This window comes from Cyprinodon variegatus, unplaced genomic scaffold (assembly GCF_000732505.1).
Source record: "Cyprinodon variegatus isolate N-32 unplaced genomic scaffold, C_variegatus-1.0 Scaffold947, whole genome shotgun sequence".
Classification (NCBI taxonomy): domain Eukaryota; kingdom Metazoa; phylum Chordata; class Actinopteri; order Cyprinodontiformes; family Cyprinodontidae; genus Cyprinodon; species Cyprinodon variegatus.
The window spans coordinates 125,660-150,818 of NW_015151400.1; the positions used below are offsets into that span (position 1 = coordinate 125,660).

A 25,159-nucleotide genomic window follows, 5' to 3' on the forward strand; every position below is an offset into this window, starting at 1 on the left:
TCTTTGCTCATTTCTGAATGAGCTCTTAAACAAAGCAGATTCCCTCAAATCAAACCAGCATTCTGTAGAACAGGGAAGGTCTTTGACATCAAGGTGCGCCGTCCATGTTTAATTTCTTCCATGAGTTTCCAGATGTCACATCCAGCTACATTAAATCCTGTCCAGCAACCAGGATGAGACATTTGTTAAAGACGCAGAGGAGGTGTAAAGACGTCTGCAGGGCCTTCTCAGAAGTTCTGCTGAAGTCGCTTTTTTGCTGCGATTGCATCTAGGATGGGCTGCCGCTTAGCCTGGTAACGCTGGCGGATCTCCTCTATCTCCTGCTCCATCTGAGGATCCAGGGAGGCGAGTTTCATCCGCAGCTCCTCCACCGACCATGTACTGACCTGCACAGAGAAAATAAAGTATGTCAACATTCATAAATTACTTTAATATCCTTACAGAGCAAATATCTAACCAGCAGTGTAAAACATAACAGACTTCTTCCCTGGAAGGAGACCAGAAATGCTGAGGAGCTGTTACACAAATCTTTTGTTTTCCTTTTACGAAAACTGATGTCACATTGGTTTTAATTAATATCCCAAATTAATGTTTCCATTTAATGCATCATTTTGAAGCAACTTCTCAGAGTCTTCTTTGAAAAATGTTTGGATTTCTCCAACTTTCCTAATGAGGTTAGCCTCTATAATGTGTTACTAATTGTGTGTCTGGATGGGATCTGTCTCACACAGCATAAACCACTCATCACTAGAATGACTTTAAAGGTCAGCCAAACTAATTGGGGTTTATTTTGTACTGAGCAGAGAATAATAAAACAGCTTGTGATTCAAAAGTTCACCTTAGATGGGACCCAGCATTATTTACAGAGGACCACCTGGTCTGAATTATGTCAAAGTTTTTTAAAAAATAATTTACAAATCGCCTGTATTTCAGGAATTAAAGTTTTTCTTGAACATATTTAAAAAATGACTGTCTTGACTGAACTAACTAAGATATATTGAGTAATATCTTGCACACCAAAAAACTGGGTGTGTTGCTCAGAGGTTAAGTGTATTGATATGTGTTCAGCGTCTCTTGCTTTGTTGTAGGTCTGTGATCGGGAACGGTGCCTGCTTTAGCTTTCCCCATGAGGTTTTCCCATCTTAGCTTTTACCAGCAGCACATCGCTCTCAAGCTATTTATTTCCTACAATCAATAGAGCTAAATTTAGACCGACGTCCTAGTCCACTACAGAGAGTCCCATAAAGATGAGAAGGAAAGTCCAGAGACTAAACAACATTAAAGTTTGTGATTTAAATCTGCAGAAAATTTAGCAAGAGGGATCTAGTGGATCTCACCAATGCAACACTGCATTCACTTTAGCTAACACTGTTCAGTTCGTGAACCTGTCCCCTACAGAGCAATGCAGTTATTTTTCAACTTAATAATAATCAGGCTGCTTTTTTTTAAATACATATTCGGTTCAGGTGTGTTAAGTTCAAAATTAGACAAACCATGATAGTTTAACCTCATAGCTGGAGAGCTTTATGTAAAGCTACATAAAAGTGCTTTTAAAATGAAAATAAAATGCAGCACAGAAACTAGGAGTCTGCACCATGTATTGTCAGTAAGACTTAAAAAACGAGGATTAAAACCTGTGAAATGTGAAGCTTTGTTTAACAAATAAAACTGATCATAAAAAATGTATAACTTAAAAGCAATGCTTATGTTAAGCAGAGGAACATGTTTCTAAAATGTATGCTGTTACTATAGAAGCATTCATGAATTATTCCTGCAGGCAGTTCCAACAGTTCTAACACTGGTTTAAATAGGACACATATTTCAAAAATACGATTACATGTTTATGCAACAAGAGGTCCACAGTGCTTTGCTTTATTAGAAATATAGAAACTAATGTGGAGTTTGAAGAGTATTCATATAGAAACTGGGAATTAGCCTTAGCTAAAATGTTGTAGTGTTTGACATGATTCATGAAACATACTTGTCCCTATCAAATAAACGAATAAAAAAAATAAAAATAAAGGTGGGAGTGGTATAAAGTCCTGATACCCTTTATTACAAATTACACTAAAAATAAGGTAAAAAAAAAAACTAACAAAAGACAAGAAAACAACATATAAGCAATTTAAAGGGAGAGTTCTTTAAATGTTTGTTCAAAAGAAAAAAAAATCTTAATCTAATTTTTTTTTTTTTAAGTATGATCCTGAGATTCTCTCAGTATAATAGGGACTGGTGGCCTAGCGGTTAGAAGGGCTACAAGTTCCCTGGTTCAAATCCCGCAGACTGCCATTCAGAATCCCAGAGCAAGACCCCCAGCCCCCCCAGAATGCTCCCCCAAGGGTGCAAAGTGGCAGCCCACTGCTCTCTGTGGGGATGGGTTAAAAGCAGTCTAAATATTTCATTGGAGTCTACAAAGCTGCAGAGACAAAGACGACTGCTATTAAAAACAACTCCGTTCTTCATCAGTCGTATCTTAGAAAGGAAATTTGACTTGAAAGGACTGATAAAAAGGGAAGGAGAAAGGTAAAAGTTGAATAAAAATAGATGTAAAGAGGACTAACAGAATGAGAGACTGTTCTTCTACATCTGCCTCTCATGAAATATTTAGGTTAGAATGTTCAAACCACATATTCTGTGCAGCATTGTCACATCGCTGAACCAGCTGAAGCAAAATCCGAGGCAGAACCCAGATAGAGTAAGACATTCATGTAAACTTAGAGGGCTAAACACCGAAGCTGCACATCTTCATATTACAATCCCAGGGTGATTAGTCAAATAACCAAAAACAAACACCCCTCCTACCTAGAAGCATCTAAATTTAGCTTTGGTCCGCATGTAAAATAAATGATGCACTTTTCTACCGGTGACACCATTACAGAAAAACAGCTTGCAACTACAAAAACAATAAGGATGAGAAATCTAAAATAAGACACGCCCAATGTAAAGCTGTCAAGCTGTTTTCAAAGTGTTACAGGTCCCAAAAGTAATATGTTTTGTTTTATTTTTTAGTCTTATGGAACAACAAGTACTATGTTAGCAAAGGATGCTTAATGTACAATAAAAAATGTTCATTGTCATCAATTTCACGCCCATGAGATTTGGATATGTAGACTAAAATAAATATGTTTCTTCAAGAGGAAATAAGCAGTAAAAAAATATATATCAGTCTTCAGAGGTCTGGTTTAAGAAATTAACAAATTTACCTCGTTGTTAAAATAAAATGCAAATATTCTCATCATGAAATGACGTGAAGAAAAAATACAAAAGCCTTAAAAATGCCTTTGAAACTCTAAACAATGTTTACATGCTACTGTGATATTGACTCACTTTGTAATCAAGAAGAATTGGTATTGTCTGGATTTTAAATTACTTTCTTAATTATCTAACCATGTTCTTATTCTTCAATCCTAGAGCAGAGAGTTAATCACCAATATCAGCAAACTAAAAAAAAACAAACTCTTTTAGTCTTACAATAGAGCACACAGGTCCTGGTCTATTCTTAGAAATTTAACAGTTAGATACTGGAAGAAAAAGGTGTCTTTGTGTCCCCTTTATTAGCTTTAAATCTCAGTGACCATATCCTTTCTTTTGTTTACTAAGAAATCTATCTAATCATACTTTTATAAACTTTTATAAACCAAAAGTAAGAGTAAGAAAGAGCATTCAGTCATAATTTAAAGGTGAAACGGCAGCTTTGTGATCCAGTTAGAGAAACCGCCTTATATTTAAAAGGTCATGTATTTAATATTTAATTCCAGCAGCAGCTGTTTGCACTCAGTAAATGTCTGTGAGCAAGACAAACATCATCTGCATTTTCATAGCAATGTAGGCTCTGTAGAGATATTCAAAGCTCTGAAAAACATTGATACATAATATGAGAGGAAAGTTAGAAATAAAACAAACAAAATTGCATTCCTTTAAAGCAGTGTGTTAAAGAATAAAGTTAAAATGATAAATCAGAGGAGCTAATTAATGCATTAGAATTTGACTAGGTTTTTACAAAGGGGTGAACACAGTAGTCCAAGTCTATGTTATAAACCTGTATATATCTAACAAAGAAGATAAATGAGTCACGCCAGCTTTACGTTCTCATATATTCAAAGTTCTAATGCTTTTTCAACTACTAAAAGCTTATATGTGCTCCCTCTTTTTTAATAAGCCCACAGGTTCTTATAATTAACAGCCCTGAAAACTTTAAAGACAAAAGGATTTAAGCTTCAAGCCAAAAAATAAATAAATGACAGGATGGAATAATTTATTTAAGATTAAAATATTTCTCCATAAGAGGTCTGAGAAACTGCTGTTTACATGGAAGAAAATGTGTTTACAGTCTTAATCAGATTAACAGCAACATATTGCTTTCTGTAATTGGATCCAGTGAGAGAACATCAAATGCAGCTCTAGCTAACGAGTACTGAGGCAGATGTTCACAGCTTAAAGTCTTAGCTTATAACACAAACTAGGTGCTGAATGACAGACTGAAAAGATAAAAGTGACCTGCTGCACAGCTGGACGAACAAAAAACAGGATGTTGTTAAAAAAAGGATTCTGTCCCTTTTTCTTCATTTAATAGAGTTTCCAATAATAAGATGTGTAGACTGAAGTGTTGCTATTTAATTCTCATTAATTTAAGTTGGCATAGTTTATGTATAGACTGCATGTAATAATACTACTGAAGATTCTCAGTCATCCAGGTCATAGTCATCCTATTAAAGTTAAACAAACATCTTCAAACTTTGAAAACAAAGTCCAGGGTTTTTCTTTTTTTTTTTTTTTTACACATGTAATTATGTTACACTGACTGTTATACTCACTCTATTGACAATCTCCTGTCCAACAGTCTGCATTGCAGTTTATTTATCTGGAAACTCTTCTAACTGTGATTTCTTAACCTAGGATTAGCTAGATTGAAACTATTTGAACTACATATTGGTCACCTGCCTCCCATGTCGACCTTTTAGTCAATCACAGCAGCAATAGCAGCTGTGACGCATCGCATTCTTGATTTGTTTTACAAACAATGGAGTTAATGGATATATCAAACTCTTACCAAATCTGATCAGGAGGATCGAGCAAACAATTTATCATCCATTAAGGTAAAAAAAATAAGTAAAATATAATAAAATCCTTTTAAAAGCTTTTTCCAAAAGCAAATAGAGGATATTCTTGCATATATATATATATATTGCATAGGGGACAGCTGCATGCTGATGCTATCTGCTTTGTGAATCCAGTGCAGACAAAAAGCAAACTGTAGAGATTGCATTGCTTTCTGAAGTGTTACAGTGTACTGTGTCTGTGGGGCCGTTATGAAGGAGTTGGTAGAGTTACAACATACATTTTTTTTGTTTCTCTCTGTGGTTTGAAAAGTCTTTCTCACACTCACAACTTCAAGATCTCCTTCAGCTGGGAGTTTGCGGTTGTCTGCGTTGTTTTCTCCGCGGCGTCCACCATCATTGTGATTGTTTACTTCCTTTTCTTTCTGCTCAAAGTACTCCAGGAAGGACGGCTTGGCCGGCTGCATCGTCTCGTCTCTCCCTGTGTGACACAACCAAATCCACATTAACTTGACTGAAGAGATTGCAACGTTATGCTGAGCCAAATATGTACCAGAACGTAGCATTTCATATGCTTTTAGCTAACGTTATTATCTCCAGAATTATCTGGAAAAAAAGAGGCAACAATAGCCTAAAAAACTGGATAAAGACTTGATTTAAACAATGATTTTGTTTTTGAGCACTTTATATTAAAAGTTTGAAAATGCATGGATACAAAGCACATGATGCAAATTCAATCATTTTATGAGGCTATTAACCTTAAACAATACAGTAATAAAAATCCAACAATGAAGCATTGCTCTTAAAGAATGAAATAAGGTGCTTAACATAAGGGACATTCTGAAAGTCATACCAGAGCATCTAATTAATTAGAAGAGCTCTGGTTGGACGTAAAATGTAAATAAATTTAACAGCAGGTGCTTTTAGGATCTGAGGGTGCAGTAAACCAGGAAGAACAAATGTTTTCAAGCATGAATAATAAATTTGTTTTTTTTTGACAGTACAGAGTATCAATTAAAATAGTTCTTTAAAATGTACTGTTTTACTGTGTAATAATGTGTATATTTATATTTAAAAATTACGAGTATAAAAACTAAAACAGTAAATAACAGCTAAAAGTATCTCAGTCCTTTGTTTTTCACCAAGTTCTTTTTTCCAAGAACTATGCTCATTTATCAAAATAAAAAAAAGAGATAATTAAAAATATATATCATAGCAATATTCGAGCTTTGGAGTGAGTGTATAAATAAAGGGAGCACAATGCTTTATATATATATATATATATATATATATATATATATATATATATACGCACACATAACTCTTGCATGTAATTCACCCAACCCCTAGAAGCTGCAGGGTACTGCACACTAAGCTAGTGTTAATGGTCCAATTTACAACTATTTACCTTCATAGGGATCAATAAGATGCTAAAATATTAAAACAACAATAAACTGAAGAAGGCCACATAAAACATTAGGACAAACATGACAATGTGGGGGGAAATAAACTTTGAAGTTTTTAGAACAACAACTACATTAGGTAAAAAAATGGTTTTACAGGAAACTAAAGAGCCCAATATTGTTTCAATGAATGTGTATCAGCTGGATCTAATAAATCCTGCAGAGTGATTTGTGTGTCCATTCAGGTGATCAACTACAGGATAGAAAACACTAGGCAATTATAACATACTGCTTCAATATTAACCTTTTTACTCCACAGTCATAATCACACTAAAGTGATCCAGGTGCACAGCCCTCAAATAGGGATACACCCATTTTTTTAATACATTGATATTTATTTAGCTATAATCACCAAAAACTAGAATGGACTACTTCAATATAGATATAAATATCTCTCACATAGAGATTAGCGGAAACAGATGTTTATGCAGAGAAATTGTGCACTTGCAAATGCTAATGTTAGCATTCTAAAGAACATAACACAAGTCTTTGAAGGAAATAGGAACAAAAGATGTAAGATATCAAAGTTTAACTAACGAATAAGGGTTTAGGGTGTGTGGGGTCTGAATGAGCAACTCAGGCTAATGGTTTAAAGTTTAGAACAACAACTATTTTATTAAAACCCGTAGTTTAGTAAAATATTTTTTTTATATAGGATACAAGCGGCTGAAATGAGCTGTCTCAGCAGGTTGGCTTGGCCGGTAGAGTCTTGTCTTAACATTTATCAGGTTAGCTAAGGACAGGCGGTACTGTAATGTGGCACAGGTGTGTTACTGCAGGTTTATCAGCGTCTTTAATAACTAGCGGGTTAGCGTTAAAAAAGCTACTTATTAATTACAGCTGGTACTAGCTCATGTTTTTTTTTTTTTTTGGTACTTGGTGGACCTGCCAACCCACTGGCAAACATTGCAATTGAAGGTTAAACCAAGAGTGGACGAGCATAAGTGTGCCACCTTCTGGTTGGGAGGAGTTCAACCTGCCCCTCTTCTCTTCATGTGCAGGCTGTTTTGGGGTTTTTACACTATCTAAATAATGTATCTTCCTATACTGACTTTAATCAATCTGCCACATGAAGCATAATTTTAACAATTTAAAAGTGATTTCAAAAAGATCAGGAAAATGAGAGGCATCTAAATAGTTGTATTCTTTATGATAAACAAACACCTTGGATGCATCTATATCAGTTTGCCTGGTTATGTGGGGGTTTAAACAGCTACACAAACTGTGTAGAGTAAATTTCTCCTTTGAATGCACCAGTGGGGCATATCAGTGAGGGCAGTTCAGTGTTGGATTCATGGCTTTAATAAACTGTGGTGTTACAGACGGAAAACTCCCACGTCATTCACACATCACTAAATAGAAAGCCACTGGGTGAATGTTATGAAAACAGTTATAATTTCTACTACTAATGTATTCTTAGAAATCCACCACACCTGATTAAATATATTTTTTTTACAGAACCGTTCTAGTTATGAGGCTTTTAATCTAACATTACCCTGCTAGAAAGAAGGTAAAAAAAGAAAACAGGCAAATGCAAGGAGTCTCAAGGGGCATTTCAACAGGTTTGGACCTAATAATACAATTAAAGAAATTGAAATGTAATTAACTTGGAAGGCATGAACTTTATTAAGTTATTTTATGAAGAAATGATTCAACACATAACTAGATCTTAGCTTAATAATACAGACTTTTTATATTTTTATTAAATCTTTTAGTTTCTCTTCAAAAGGTTTAGGAAACCAAAAGGCAGACTTTGATGGCGCATCATGCCTAATTGTTAATTAAATCTTGAGCACAGATATCACTGAGCAATCTTTTTGTTTCTCAAATGTATCAAAAGTTCTTTCATTACGTTAAAGATAAGCCTTAATTTACCTAGTTGTCATTTTTCATCAACATTCTTTTGCTTTATGAATCTTTGAATTTTTATACTTCTGTCAGAATCTAGTTTAACAAACAGCATCAAAGACTCATTAAGATTACCAAATATCCAATGGTCATGATCCAATTTCTGGATTTAAAGCCATTTTTTTCTATCTGAAGATTAAAAAAATGGGCTAAGTTTTATGTCATCTGACAACAGAAGGACAAAGTTATCCTCGGACACAGAGACTGTAAAAATCATAAGTTAAGGAAACTTGCCATACTTTTCTAAGTGTGAAGATGCTTCCCGCCCACCCAAAACAATCAGATAACTAAAGGTCAGCGCTATAAAAATCCATGAACTCATGTCTGCTTAACTTTGGTATCTAATGTTGTTTGGTAACTTCAGCAATTATCTATGGGGTGAAAAAGGTCTTTCATACACGGCTTCACATCACTATAAATTATGACCTGCTGTGCCTTGTTGCCTCTCCATGCCAAGCAAGTCTAAAGGCCAGCAAGTTAGTGGGCCTTAATAAATGTAGCTCTTGGTTCTTTAAAGTTTTACATGTAATGGTTACTTTCATTGCTGTTTCAGTGGGGGAAGATGGAAGCCTGGTGAATAAAAGAGAAGCTTAATGCTGCAAAATGGCAACACTGCAAAAATTGAAATATAAGTAAACCAGTTTTGCTTTAAATAAAGGTTTGTTCCCCAGATTTGTGCAGGAAAGTAAGAATATATGCCAATGAAATAAGATACAATGTTAAGAAGAGCAAAACCATTATCTTGTTTCAAGTGCATATTTATATTTCCTATTCATCTGTATTTTACTCATTCCATTGGCAGATCATCTTGTTTACCTGCTCAAATTAAAGGCAGATACACTTAAAAAATGTTTTCTTTTTAAGATCACTTTAAACAGTGAACAACTGGAGATAATACACTTAATCTATTTGCTTTCTCTTAGATAAAAAAGTACAATTCCTTCAAAATAAAAAGTGCAAATCTGAAGTGCTTGATTTATTAATATATTTTTTTTTTTAAGTCAGGCAGAAATTTTATTTTTCTTTCCGCTGGTCTATCAAGCCTTTTTGATACAGCAGTTTCCAAGGCTATCTACATACACATTAAAAAGCTTGACCTCTTCTTTTCACCATGCTATAATAAAATAAGGTCATTATCTTCCACAGTAAGCAAAGTATGCTATTAAAGGTTTTTTAAAAAGTTTTACAATCTAAACATAAGTTTAAGCCAAACAATGCTAAACTTTAGAATGTTGACATCCACTCCTACCTTATTATTCAGCACCATAAAACTTTCAGAGGAGGAGACCTACGAGATGAACAGCATACAGTGCTTTACATTATTTATAATGAGGACCCCTGCATGAAGCATTGGCATAGTTACTTTCAGTTTGCACAGAGTTAATTGTAGCGCTTCAGTCTGCAAGCTGCTAACCAAGAACTGTTACAAAGTGTCAGTTTAAAACACATTCAAGAATTTCAAACTTTAAAACCATAGCACGGTTCTCGCCAGTGTATTTCAGCGTAATGGATAGTTACGCTGAATGTTGTTAAACTGAAATTAAGCCGTAACACTGAATTTTAATGAGCATAACGGCTGCAGAAACACTGTTTCCTAACACATTAAACCCCTTATTTTCACAAGTAGGTGAGAAACCTGTCTGCATGAAGCATGTGCTTAAGAGGCTACCTTTACCTAACTTCGCAAAACTTTGACATGATTCGTTGTTGGAGATCAGGGTTTTTTTTTGCAGTGAAAACTAAAGCAGTCCACCCCAACTAGAGTAGGGACTATTATATTTCAGAAGCATCAAAATCATTAAGGGTATTTCATAGCAATAAGAACACTCCTTTAATTCCAAAATGTTTGCAATAAAAAGAAATTTTCCTCATCTGAACAAGATCTGTTACCTTGACTTTATTTCATTCAGTACAGTCTCACCACAAAATGTCAAAAGCATTATTTAAAGCAGCAAGCATTGGAAAGAACTGGTCAGTTGTAAACTTGAAGAGAGTAGTATTATCAATAATGCTAAAATCAATAATGCTATATGTTAAAATTGGCTTTAGTTATCAGGAAAAAAAAATTGAATCTGTTATCTTGAACAGTGCTAATGCAACAAATGTTAAACATTTACAGCCAATTTAAAATAGATTTGATTTATTACGTGGAATTGTAATGCCTCAAAAAAATTTCAGTAATTATTCAATTGTTTTGACATAAATTAACCTTTCAATAATCAATCACTAATTGAGGTTTTCATCAAACTAGACATATTAGGAATAGGTGAGTCCAACAGGTCAATGCAAAAAGATCAGGTCCCATGTTTCGGGTCACATTGGAGCCTAGTTAGATTCCAGTCTGAATGTGGAAATGAAATTATTGGATTTATTTATAATTACTTTAAACTAATCTGTACTAAAAGGTAAATGATGCAAATCCCAGACCTTTACTGTGTGGTTTTCATAACCACTTATTCTTTATAATAAACAGTTTCATATTTTAGTTTGAAAAAGAATCCAAGATTATAGGAATGCATTTTGAGTTAATGCAATTTACAGTAAAAGGGAGCAGCAGTCCAGATCGCCAAAGGTAGAATGCTTTTTTCTGAATCATTGTGAGTGAGGGTTAATAGCTAATCAGTGTAAATTAAAAGGCGTTTTATTTTTTTAGTACTTTTAGTGGGATCGATGTCTGATCTAATCCTCTTTCTATATCCTCAGGGCTCAGGCACCATCAAATCAGAGTCATTAGTCTGGTGGAAGTGCACAGAGGGACAGATACACACAAAACTTTACACAAAAAAAATAACCAAATATTACTGTGGAGAAGTCAGAGAAATACACACTGAAACACAAAACAGCAGCATCTGGGGTTTTGATGTTATTCTGATTTCTAAATGTTTCAGTGTTAATGCAGCTTAAAGAGCAGGGAGAGAAGATCCATGCTAACACAATGCTAAGAAATCTGATCGGAGAAGTGTGTGTGTGTGTGTGTGTGGACTAAATGAGCTAGCATGAGATCAAGATTTATCATTGTCCATGCAACCAAGATGAGGTAATATTGAATAAACGTGTCCTTGTGTTCAATGTACTGACATTTGGGTTTAATGCATAATCATTTCTAAAATGCTTGCATCAGAAGTGCATCATATAAATTGCCTACGAAAAGTCTCTGCATTTGGATGTTAAATGACACTGATGTGGTCAACATCATTTTGCTTTATGGAAAAGAAATTTGGACAAAAAAAACTTTAAAAAAATGAATCAATAAATAATCAATAAAACCATAAAGTGATAATAACTTTGAAAGACTGTCATTTTATTCAGCTTCTGGTTTGTGTTGAAAAATTGCCCCTTGGAAAAAAATTACAGCTCTTAGTGTGGATAGGTTTGAAAACCGATAAACAGATGTGAGCAGAACAATTTTCCTCCATTGAAAATGGCTTACAGTCTTTCAGGTTGCTTAGGTTCAAAGTAGACAAAAGATCTATTAAAGTCTAGGAATAAAGTCAACAGGATTGAGATCAAGCCTTTGATTTGGTCAATGTGGAACATTTAACTTGTTATCAAACAATTTCAGAATAGCTTTTGCTGCTTGCTAAGTCAGTTTGCATTTCATTTGTAGTTCTCAGAGTAAATATAAAATATTTTTTTCCAGATTTGGCAATATTTTTTAATGAGCTTTTAAGAAAGATGGGCTGAGAAGAATCTCCAGAGCATGATGTGACCACCCCCATGCTTTAAAGCAGTAGGGAAGTCATATTTAAATGTCAAATCATTCTGGCTTAAGCATGTATATAAATGTTCTCTTTGTCAGACTATATTGTCCCAAAAGTAAGAAAATTTCTATTTTTAAAATAAATCCTGTCTTAAAATCTGTGCTTCCCCCCGTTATTTTATGCAGGCCAGTTAGTTATACGTCAGCTTGTACACCTAAATTCAGCCAATCGTATATCAACGGTCATCCGTCAATCTCTTTTTTTCGGTCATAGCAAACATGAGTTTTCTCTTATATTTAGAGGATCTGAATATGAGGGGCTAAGAAATGCTTTTTACAATAATGAGTTAAATCATTATATTCACCTATATATTAGACCAGCTATATTAAACTAATGTAATTCTGATGTAGCTCTGTTTTTAGCATAATCCAGCAATCAATTCTGATAATCCCAGAACAGATTCTCGATATATTCATGCTTCCGGTTTGGCTTTACTTTTATTGAAAATACCAGTAAGCATACGCTTAAGGATGAAGAGCTGCAGCCTCTAGCAGGTGGCAATAAAACTACAACACTGACAGAATTCCTTTGAACGTACTCAATTACTCGGATTGAACAAATTTAAACCTAATAAACAATTAATCAAAGTTTTGTTGTGAGTCGATTCTTTGCTTGCAGCGTTAGTATGTATGTGTTTTAATGTCAAAGTTGGTTTTATTGCTATTTTAGGATGGAAGGTTTTAACCATTTATGACTCATTACACAGAGCCATGCCGTTTACTTCAATAAGGATATTTTCTATTTAAGATAATAAGTGTTACAAAGCTTCCCTGACTCATAAAGAAGCCTCATTAGATGCAGTGTAGGAGTTGTAGAATTACATCATTAGGTTCTACAATTACTTCTTTTTTCCACACACACGAGCGTGCATCCCTGGAGTCACAGTTAGTCAAACTTACACACAACCACATATGCAATATTCTCTTTGGGGTTAATTTCAACGCCTATAAAAGTAAAAAGTCCACCCACAGACTCCCGGCACACAAACAAAATGCAACTCCAATAAAACCTCCCAATCAAAAGCACCTAGGAGATCTAATGCTCCTAACACTTACACCACGGACTCCAGGCGGATGCTGCACAAATAAAGGGTTATAAATCGAACCTTGGATCTGATTCAACACGTTAATGCTCAATACTCGTAGAAGTTCTAGATTAAAATAGTTTGGAAAAACAACAAATAGATGTATGAATAAAAATCTATTAATTTTAAGTTTTTTTTAGTTTTGTTTGAGAATAACCTCTAAATTTCCCTGGAGCAGTAATATCTTTTCAGGAACATCAAAATGCATCAGGAACCATTGTCTGGTTTTCTGACGAAGATATGTTCACTATAGTAAGAAAGATTAACAATATACATAAATAAATAAGCCTCTTGAAAGCTTAAGCTGAGGTCTGTAAAATTCAGGAATATTTGCTTTTGTATAATATCAACAAATACAAAAATATTTCTCCAGTCATTTTGGTCATGGACACCTTGTGCCCCCTGGTGGATAGATCGCCTGATGTCTATAGTATAAACTTTTTAGTTTATACTATAGACATCAGTTTTCCTTGAAGGCAGTCAGTTTAGGGCTGCAAATAATGATTATTTCGCTCTTTGAATAATCTGTCTATCATTATTTTATTAATTTATTAACAATCGCATAGCCAGAGTTTAATTAAAGAAAATTTTTTACAAAATTAAACAAGGTTAAACTAAAAAGTTTAGGATAGAGCATACTGACAGACAAAAAAGGTATTTTTATCTTAATCAAAATGTTTATATATATATTTTTACAATTTGGTATAATTACTGCTCTATGTGGATTGCTCTGTCAGCTAAAGGCATATTTAAGAATCTCTATAGTTTAGTTAATGATTAATCGGTTACTAACTTAGTTGACAATTATGTCAATTTTTGATTTAGGTGATTAATTGGTTCAGCCCTTGTTCAGTTATTAAATAACATTAATAACAGTTGATTTGTTCAACAGTAGCTATGGATTAACTTAAGTCTTACTAAAAAGCAACGCTGTCAAAAATATGATGCAATATCAATGTAAAGGAAAATATGATTATATATGGGAAAATTATTTACAGCTTATTGCTTTTCTTCTAATACTTACTAGGTCATCTGATTAAATTGATGCCAATTTATATTGACCTGGAAACAAAAGTTTTATGAACATTGGTGCAATTTGCAAAGAAGAACTTACTTTTCATAGTACCAGCCTCTTCCTCATCCTCATCATCTGAGTTGATGACCATGGTGCCAAGCTGTGACTGCATGGTTCCCGTGTCCTCGTGCTCGATCATGGTACCACTTAGTGAACTTGCCAATGAGCCAGCAGCCCGAACAGTTCCAGAATCACCGGTTCCAGCCCGAACCATTGTCCCCTGATCAACCTCGTCTTCATCCTGGAATGTACAGGCAGTGTGTCAGTCAGTGCCCAAGTTACAGATAAATTAAAAAAAAAAATTAAAACCTATGGGGAGAACATGAAGGAAAAAAAAAAATAAAAACATGAAACATGTACCGAATTGTTTTCGTCTTCAGCGTCTTGTTCTCTCTGCTCTGCCTCCTCTTCCCTCTTTAGTTTGATCTCCATCGCATCTTGGATTAAGGCTCTCAGGATGGAATTGGGTTTGGCTGATTTGATAAAAGGATGCTGTCGGGAAGAAAGAAACTTAGAATCAAGTCTGAAATTCTTCCAAACACATTTATTTTCACTACTAGTGAGTAAAGTAAAAACTGTCTGTGTAACTTAGCATTGTGCTAAAATGCTAACATAATGTAGAACTTTACCTGTAACAGCTGTGTAGCTGTTGCCCTATTTTCAGGGTTTTTCACCAAACATTTTTTGACAAAGTCTAGAAAATCTGGAGACCAATGATCTGGGTTGCGAAACGTTGGGGGAGGGTTGGTTGGAATCATGAAGATTGCCTACAAGAAGAGAAGTTGTTGAGCAATTCTTATTCAATACCTTATATTAAAGATACTCATTAAAACATTGTTGCTAGTGTGACAGTTGAACTTAGGTTGTTTTTTAATATTTAATTTCCCTTCAGGATCCACAAAGTCTTTTTATTTTTTTTCCTTAATTTAGACAACCAACCGAAACTCACCCTCATTGGATGTATGTCAGCATAGGGCGGTTTGCCCTCAGCCATCTCTATGGCTGTAATTCCCAAGGACCAGATGTCAGCCCCACAGTTGTAGCCTATCTCCTGAATGACCTCCGGAGCCATCCAGAACGGTGTGCCGATGACTGTGTTTCGCTTTGCCATGGTGTCCTACAGAGGAAAAGCAGAAGACAGGATGATTTACCCTAAACCTAAACGTTTTAAAGAAGTTTTAATGGCATCAGGGAAAGTGCCATTTATTATATCCAAGTCAGAACTCAGAATAAATTGAGGGGTAAATCCCTTCATACCCAGGACTTTAGGGTTCAGGAAGATGGATAGCAGGTATTCAGAGATAAATTAATCTAACTCTGCTCAGTAGCAGGATTTCCTAAAGTTACCCCCAGTCTGTCACACATTTGACAGTGTTTTCTGGGTTTTATTGACACCCTAAAAATGGGGCTTACTTAACTCATAGTCGAGTCAGCTGATTGATATCACCGTTTTAAGACCAAAGACCCTCAATATTATAAGATGACTCAGGTTAAATGCTCTATACTCGGAATAGTTAAATCTCACTTTCTAAAACTGGGCCCTGATGGCTGGATGTTTAACTACCAGGATAAATAACAGGAAAAGTTTTAAAACAAACTATATTATAGTTAATATGTAGAAAATCAGTCAGGATCAACGTTTGTTTTCTCTAACTTTCCAATAAACGTGGGGGACAAGTACGAGTTGAGCCTTCTGCTTACTGTGAGCTGTCCAGCAACTCCAAAGTCAGCCAGTTTGGCTTGACCTTCTGTGTTCAGCAGAATGTTTCCAGCTTTGATATCTCTGTGGATTTTCCTCATGAAGTGAAGATACTCCAGACCCTTCAGCGTTGAGTGAAGGACAGTGGCAATCTCATCTTCTGAGAGCTATAAAGCATAAACAGACACAAAAAGAGTGATTAAAGAAAACGAGAGGATTGGATTCTGCAGAAAATTAGGGTTAGTAAAGGAACAATTTCAAATGAAGTGAACAAGTAATGTAATTCAAAAATATTTTTAAAAGCCTTGAGAATTATTACTGAAATCCAAATTCATATGAAGGGAGAATAAGGTTTACAATATCTATTTCAACTTTGTTAACTAACCTCAATTTCAAAGCAACACCTATAGGCTAAACTTCTGATTAATTCCTAATGAAACTTTTTCTACCTGACAAATATGTCTGCATAACTTAATCATGTGAAGTTACAGAGCTAAAGTGTCCTTTAATAAACATTTCTAAATGCAATGTAAAAGCCTTTGAGATCTTTGTATCTCAAACTGCCCATCCATTCACAGACCAACATTTTTAGGGAAACAATGATTTCTTGTTCTCAGCTTTAAACGGAACCAGATTCAGACCCATTTATATCATCAGGAGTCCTCAACTGCTGTGAAACAACAGGGCTGCTTTGGGGGTTACAAAATCAATACATTGACTGTTTTCTGCAACTTTAAATGTTCTGCTTTTGGGTTGGCTTTTAGGTTAGACAGCAAGTAATTTGCATGCTGGAGAGGTTGTCATTCTGAAACAGACTGTCACCCTGGGTCCCTGAGCTAGAAGCTTAAACCTGCTACACACTCAAAGAAAAGCATCAATTCGTTTCTTGATCCAATTGCTCCAAGAAAAAAACTACACCATTTCCTGCTATAATCAATGTCTTTCAGAATTCTTGCTGCTTGTTCTAGAAAGAGTCAACATTTTTCTTGCAGTGAAGAGCAGTTTTGTGATTGGTAAAGATTTATATGGGCATTGTAAAGAAGACAAAATGAAATGATTTTCCCTTTTGTCTCAGGTTGGACTTTACCCCTTTTTAAAAGCAGTGTGCTGTGACATAATGGATAGTTAAAAGATCGGCTGCTTTAAACAGTAAGATAAAATAAAAGGTTGCATGGTATGTAATAGTAAAAGTATTTTGTCCTCCATCAGTCCTAAATATGCCCCCTCCGCCACTGTGGTGCTGTCATATTCTATGTTGTAGGTGCATTGTAAGCTACAGTACAGGGACTTTCTGTGAGCTGATTAGCTGTTTGTCTCGTGACTAGGTTTATCTTTATATTGTCTCTATAATTGTTTTTTAGCAGAATCTTTAATCCTACAAAGGGTTAAATACAACAAACTACTGACTATATTGGAAAAACCTTATTTTCAATCACCTACATGTAATTGGAAGATTTCAAGTAGAAACACACCACTGAAATTGTTAAAGGTTAAAAAGATTTAAGGCAAAAAATAAAAAATAAAGTAAAATCTTGTTGTGAACCATCTGTTCTTTACATTCTTTCACCCAGTTTTTAACGTGACACCTTGGCGTAAGTGTGTGAGCAGGACTGAGTGTTACATTACCGTCTTGTTACGTAATCGGATGATATCCAATACTGATCCTCCACCACAATACTCCATGACTATCCACAGGTCACTGTTTTTGAAGTAGCTGCCATAGTAGCGCACTACATGGGGACTGAACACAGAGATGATTTATTTATACAGACTGTTTCTAAATGTTCTGATTTCTGCTTCTTTATGAGGTTCTACATCCCACAGGGGATGCAGTAACCAGCTCCATACATACCTGTTGCATTGCTGCATGATGGAGATTTCTTTGATGATCTCCTGCAGATCAGACTCCACAGGAACTTGTTTGATAGCAACAATCTCCCCGGTTTCTTTGTGATTGGCTTTAAAGACACAACCATAGGACCTGCAGACAAACAAAGGTTTCTTCAGGATGTTTTTATCCGTTTATCTCAACTATAAATACCAAGAACCGGTTGGACAAGTAAACCGAGTTATCAGTCAGTAAACATCAAACAAAGTTTAAAACCATATCTAATTTGGAACAAATCATGTAGGAATGCCAGTTGTCTAAAGCCACAGCTGATTTTTCCTCAAACTCTTTTCAATCAGATCACATTTTCATTCAGCTTTTAACTAGTTTGAACACAATTAGGACTCTAGTTGAGAAAGGGAAGTCAACGCATTTAGAGCAGTTAAATACATACAATTCATGATCCAGTCCAACTCTCACTGCAGATAGTTTTGTGTTCATTAGTGTTACCTACTCTTACATTTTATTTTGCTTTTCTTTTAAGCAGGAGTGACTAAAAGCAATCAGCTGTCTGGACCCAAATGGACTGCATATTTTTTTTGTTTGATGTCCAATTTGGTCACCTTCTCCACTGGTGGAAACTGTTTTAAAAACAAACTATAAACACAACTTAGATGAACCAAAGTCACATCAAGCGAGGTGCTGCTAATGATTGATTAATGAGCAGAGAGGACGGAAGAAACTGGACAGGATTTGATGGATAATCGTTCCTTTCTACTGGCATCAGTTGTGACACACGCGTGCACAGTGTCAATCAGCTGCTGAAAACAGGAAGAGCATTGAGAAACAGGATATGAAGAGGCGCTGTTTAGACTGACAGGCACAACAGGGGGCGGAGCTTACTGGCAAACGAGGAGGGAGAAATTAATGAGGCAGAAAGACAGAGCAGGAAATAAAAGAGAGACTATGAAAGAAAATAGAAAACAGAGGCAGATCAACATCAAAGCTTAGATCCCCTTGAAATGCAGGTAGATATAGACATCCAGACGGTATTGCTTATCAGGGCTGTGTAATCAGTTATAATCTTACTGACTCACCCTTCACCCAGCTTCTCTAGGACATCAAGGACTTCCTCTGGCTGCTTGGTGAGGCTGTCCTCGCTCAGCTTCTTCAGCTGTCTGAAATGATAAGTGGGAGATAGATGCTGGTGAGGAGATGCTGCTGGAAAAGGAGACACAGAAGCAATAAAATGTTTGTTGACTTTTCCTCCCAACCTTAATATTTAAACAGCAAAATAAATCAATTAAACAGGAATTTCTCATGAATTAAATCTAAAGAGAAGACGGAAAACATGAACAAGACTTAGAACTATCGTTTATTTTAGCAGATCTCTTCTTAGAAGCTCCGGCTTTAAACCTCTTCATCCCAGACAAAAATACTTCAGCTAAGAGACCAAAATAGATCTAAAAACTTCCCAGATGTCGACTGTGAATGGCTTGTGTTCAGATAAAGCAGGAAGGGAGGAGGAAATATCCAATTAGTTCAAACTGCCAAAACAAACGGCTGAGTTAGGCCTCCAGGGACGTTGGTGTTGGTGGATTAGCCCACCACCAGCTCAACTAAAACATTCCCACAAGCCTGCCGTGTTCGGTATTAGTCAGCCATTACTGGCACATTTTAATAGATGATGAATATCTGCATTTGGAAATGCCAGCTCACATGGGAGGAAATTGTGTAGCTTTGGATGCATCTACTTCACTCATTTATATTGTCATGGCAGTTTAATGACTGTGTTGAGACTCTAGACTCAAACTCTTAAACATTATGTTTTTTAATCTAATTATTTATCCTTGCTATCTGACCTGGTTTAAATCATACAGAAAGGCATTAAATGTAATAAATAGATAATGTAATCCCAAACTCAAATGCATTTCTTAAATTCAACTTAACCTGCAGTCATTACTGTGAATAATAGAAGCTGTCAAAACTGTATCTTTAAAGCGAGATCATGGCTCAGTAAATATGTGGCCTTCCTGTGAAACCTCTGAACCACAACTCAGACTCTGTACGGCCCAATCCAGCCTGAAGCCAAGCCAGTGTCGATCAACTCTGGGTCGAAAGCAGCACAGAGACAGGAGCCTTGAAAGGCTAATTTGACCACAGGAGCCCACAAGAAAATCTTGATCTGCTTTTCAAATGAACTCTTTCAACTCTTGCAAAAAGCAAATGGGGGACATACCGAATGTTTAAAGAAGCAACATTTAATCATTTCTTTCACTTTTTTTGTTTGTCTATATGCTATGCAACCTCAGCAACACCGTTTTCATACAAAAAGAAAATCTGCAAATGTTTTTACAACCATTTCTTAAACTGGGTTTGCATAACTGAATAATCCAGCAACCAAACACAACTGATATTCTACTTAAAGAACATAATAGTAAAAATATATTTAGGTTAAAGTAACTGTTCCCTAATCATTTGTGGCGATTCGATTCAGTATCAATTTCCTGACCCAACGATTCGATTATTTTCGATACTCAAGAATACATGATCTTCTTTTTCCTCTGCCACGTCTGTCTTGCCTACCTCTTCTTTCAGCTCCGCTATCTCCTCCATGTCTGTCTTGCCTACTGTTTACGCGAGTGTGTGTGTGCCAGCGGGAAAAGGGTAGTGGCTAAAGGAAGCGAGGTAGGAGGGCAAAATAGGTTTAGCACCACCGCAGCATGGGAGTCCAGAAGCAAATATGGTAGATAAAAATAGACTGGAGGAAAAAATAAATAAAAAAATGAATCGATACTATATATATAAAAACTAAACTACTTGTTCCAAATAGTAACTCAACAATAAAGTTCACAACGGACAAAGAAGATTATGTTTTGGTCAAAACCCTCGGTGTTCAGCCAAGCCTGGTTGGTATTAAGATTTGTCCAGAAACCATAGATGAACGACTAACTTTTGATTTTGAAGCCTAAACATGAAAAATGTCAGCTGCAGGTAAAGGACTCTAGCTGGTTTTCAGGAAGGCTGGTAGAAACTCCTTCCTTTTTTTTTTTTTACTGACCCATAATAAACGCCGTATAGTGTGCTACATAATGAACCATATAGTTTTATCCCCGAGTAATATTGAATTATTCAGCATAAATTACATTTAACTAAACTAATGAATTATTCTAGAATATAAACAAAAGGGTAATGAAAAAGAAACAAACACACACTTTTAAAACTCTAATAAATGTCATCATGGAAATTATTTATTTGTATTAAGGACATTTCATGTAATTATTAGATTTATTCCGGTAATCAATAGTACTGCAGACATAAAAAAAAAAAAAAAAAAGCGTCCAATGCATGTTATAAATGTAATCCCAACATCATTAGATGACTTTAAGTTTTACCTGCAAACAGTACCAAAGGGCCTTATACTTTACAATAAATGTATTATTTAAATAAAAAGAGAAATTAAGTGAGAGCAATAATTGCTGATCAACTTTGCACATTTTTAGCTAATGCTTGAAGCGGTGCTAAAAAGCATGCTCATTTAAATAAACAGATACAGTTAAAATGCTACTTTTGCATTGCCTGGGTAAGGAAACAGCTGATGACTGAGTAGACATGATAGCAGAGCTGTGTTTTTTTTAACGGGCATCATCCTGATAGGGGAGCAGAATAGGAACTCCTTAGTTCCTACTGCCAAACACACTCAGCACATTCAGCTAAAAACTGGTTCCCATTCTGAACAAACTAAATGTCTTTACCACATGAACAAAAATCAAGGCTTGTTCACAGAAAGGCAAACATTAACGACTCTGCATATTTTTTGTCCCAGTGTAAACCCTGATAAAAAATGCTGTGTATAAAAAAAGAAACAAAACCCAACAGCAAAATCTAAATGACTGTCAGTCAATGGCTGCCTGTATCTGTTTATACCGTCTAACATTAGGAGGTAATGGGGGCAAAGAATCAGAACCACTGCTGGAGCACAGAGCGAGTGGCCACAGTTGTGTTTGTATAACTGTCACCCATCATGTTTGATAAACTCTCATGTTATGATGTGACAGTGGAGAAGGATCCAAACAGGCCAGCAGAACCAACTCACACTAACCAGGCAGTAAATCACATAGAAGCCTGACAGCTGCACTCACAGTGGCTCTGCCGTTCCTCTTCTGCCGCCTTAAAAAGTTGGCTGGGAACCTTTTACATTAACTTCAAATATAATTTATCTAATAACAGTATAGTTAAGCAGGTCAGCAGTAGAAAAAAAACTTAACTTCATCTGGGTCGACTACAACTAACACAACAGTCAAAACAAAGATGATCAAACTAAGGATGGCCTCATCAGGTTTATATTTTTCTAATACAGTGTCCCAGTCTGAAAATGTATTAATTAAAACTCAAAGTAATGCGTTCTATGCGTACAAGCTGTGGCAACCAAATATTGGGAACCATTTATCCAACTTTTCTTTTACATCTTTTTTAATCACCTTTAACATATCAGTCTAAAGAACAGAAAAAAAAAAAAAACGATGCAGGAGTATATATATATATATATATATAGCCTTTCATATCAGAAAATATTAAAAATTATTGGTTAATTCTTTGTTTTGCCTATTTGAAATACAGGCAAGGAAAATAAATAAATAAAACATAACCTTCACCCTTCCCTATTTAAAGGTTACCTTTAATCTTTAAATGCAAGTCAGCCCTGCTTCCCCCTTCCTACATTTCCCAGAAACCATGTGGTTCAAGATCTATATTTAAAAATTCTGTTTTTATTGATATTAATAAGGTGTTTATTACAATTTGCTGCTGTCATTTTACTGACCAGCTAAATGAAATTAGCAAAAAAATGGCTATAACTTCCCAAAGAGTCTGACTTTTAGAGCTCTTTATCCATAGTTGCATGCTTCAATAAGCTAGTATATTTTGAGATCGTAGGCTCCTACAATTATGTTTACTATTGTATTACTGGAGCTAAAACCTTTTGAATCTGGGAAAAAGCAAAGCTCAATTCCAGTTAGTGAAGGGGACAGACTCCCGCTGCAGTTCATCACCTTTGACTCCTGCTCCAACAAAAACTAAGACAAAAAAGTTACAGAATTATGCACTTAAACTGCATAAAAAATGTGAATATATTATAAACAGAGTTGTTTTATACCAATAACAGATTAAACTGTGTATTATTCTGATTGCTGCATAGACAGATTCAGTCATCCTAAATTCAAATACAGTCAGTGCTGGAGCTATTTATTCTTTATTCTTTTTATCCATTTGAATTGTTTGTATTATGTACAGAGTATATTTGCAGGTTAATAATAGTTGATTCTATTTATCTTTGTTTTATTATTTTTCCTATTTTTGTGTTTGTTCTGAGGTATGACAGGAAGTGATGTGGATCAGTCCACTTTCTATAAGTGTAGGGACCTGGGAAAGGACCAGCAGGCATTTTGGGTTTGGAGTCTATGGTTGCAAGAGAGGTAGAACAAAAGAAGAAGTTTGTACTCTTTAATTGTACTCAAAAATAGAACATAAACCATCCAGAACCATCATCAAGACTGGATATTGAAACTTCTTTTTGCCTGCGTATAGAGACTTGACCCCAGTGCCTTAGTAATGGCTTAATTGGAACTTTAATTGGATGTTTGGCCTGGCAAACAATCCCCACCACAGTGAGTTCAGAGCCAGATTGTGTTTCCAGTCCTCCAGGGCTGTCATGTTTAACATGTTTTCTGACTTTGTAAAAAACCAGAATCCTAACAATGGGTGGTTTGGGGGCTTATCTATATCTGGGGGTGCATGCAGAGGAGTTTATTGAACCTATTGATTCAGGTGTGTTGGAGCGTGGAGTCATTTAAAGTGAACAAATGACTCAGTGACTGGAACTACCAATCTTCTGCCTACAGGTTACAGAATCATTTGATGGCCCAGTTTGTAAAACTGTGGGAAGATACAACAAAGTGAGTAAATGCAAAAATCAGAATCTAAGTAGTAAAACAGAAAATATTACCCCAACTTTTATTAATCATATAATTTATAAATATCTTAACAGCTGTTGACCTTATTTTCCTGCTGCAAAACCAGTTATTTGGTCTCTTAACCTCATTTATATCAGCACCTCACACTAAGGTACAACTTTCTAATTACAGAGCAGATTAGATGATTTTCTAATACCACTGTGGATTAAGGCAGCTTTCAGAAAGATTTAGAGGGGATTAAGTTATTTAATTAGATTAGGGGACCTCTGATAGCAACAAGCCCTGAGATTTAAAACACAGACCAACAAAAGCATCTTAATCTTGATCAAATACTCAGGTATGTCAATGCATTCATGTTTAACATTGCTTTGGAGAGGAAAGAAAATTCAGCAACTCTGAATGATGCAAGGGCATAAAAATATTAATGTTTCATTACATATTTTTTTAAATTACCCTCTTTAAGCAGAAAACGGATCAGCTAACTGTCTAAAATGAACATATATTCATTAAACTTAAAATAGGCCAGGAGAAAATGATCAAAGGAGAAACAATGATTTATTTTTCTGAAAACCAAACCTTTTACTTCAAATATAGATTAAGGGCTTCTATATTGAAATATGCGATATAAAACATGTTAAAGTTTCATATAAAACATTCAGGCACATGTAAGTGATAACAGCACCTGTAATTGAACCAAATGACTTAAGCAACTATTATAAATTTAGATTATTATTTAAGCTTTACGCCAAAACTATAAAGAAGGGGAAATTTCTTGTTTAATTTCTTATTATAAAAGTTGCAAATGGTTTTAACAGATATTGAATCGTATGTTAACTTTAAGTATAACGCGAGGCTAACCTTTAGTAAAATGCATAGAATTGATAAGCTTTAAGCCGCGTTCATTATTAGACTTACCTGCGGGGGTTATTCCTCATCTGTACTTTCTCCTTGGTCTCCATGTTTTCCCGTTCAGTTCAGTTGGACTCTTCTAATTCAGGTCTGGAGTTAAACTTGAACCGAGCTGGACAACGTCAAGTCGAAGCTAACAGTAGCAGGTCGCCGCCTGCTAGCCTGCTAACAGCGGCGGCTAACGCGCTGCTTCACAGATGCGATTCTCCCGCTGCTGCTCGGTTACCGTAAAAAACACCGTGTATTTTTATCATTCTGAAAAAATGGGTTTACGCAGTAAATGGTTTTTTTCGGGCTGTGGTATCCACGCCTCCAGGTACATCCTCTCGCTGTGTCTGGGCAACTTAAGGCTTGTTTGACAGAGCGTTTGGCACCGCTCTATCGTCCACCTGAGAGAACCAGG

The 25,159-nt window shown here is 35.5% G+C and overlaps 1 protein-coding gene across 1 annotated transcript; it reads right to left on the reverse strand.

Moving 5' to 3' along the window:
- Window positions 1–6: 6 nt before the first annotated feature.
- Window positions 7–25,159, reverse strand: LOC107100240 (serine/threonine-protein kinase 4-like). The gene is made up of 11 exons (XM_015398657.1): window positions 24,763–25,159; window positions 18,973–19,053; window positions 17,900–18,028; window positions 17,674–17,788; window positions 16,050–16,214; window positions 15,298–15,465; window positions 14,978–15,115; window positions 14,709–14,840; window positions 14,388–14,589; window positions 5,387–5,538; window positions 7–386 (listed from the first exon to the last, which is right to left on the reverse strand). The coding sequence occupies exons 1-11, from the start codon at window positions 24,804–24,806 to the stop codon at window positions 228–230; spliced, it is 1,485 nt and encodes a 494-aa protein (XP_015254143.1). The 5' UTR covers window positions 24,807–25,159; the 3' UTR covers window positions 7–227.

Bases quoted from the DNA above. Each gene is read 5' to 3' on its own strand.
- LOC107100240 (XM_015398657.1), bottom strand. From the start codon at position 24,806: ATGGAGACCAAGGAGAAAGTACAGATGAGGAATAACCCCCGCAG. The intron at 15,466-16,049 runs GTAAGCAGAAGG...TTTCCTCTGTAG, and splicing joins GAGTTGCTGGACAGCTCACA to GACACCATGGCAAAGCGAAA. The intron at 14,841-14,977 runs GTAAAGTTCTAC...TCTTCCCGACAG, and splicing joins CAGCTACACAGCTGTTACAG to CATCCTTTTATCAAATCAGC.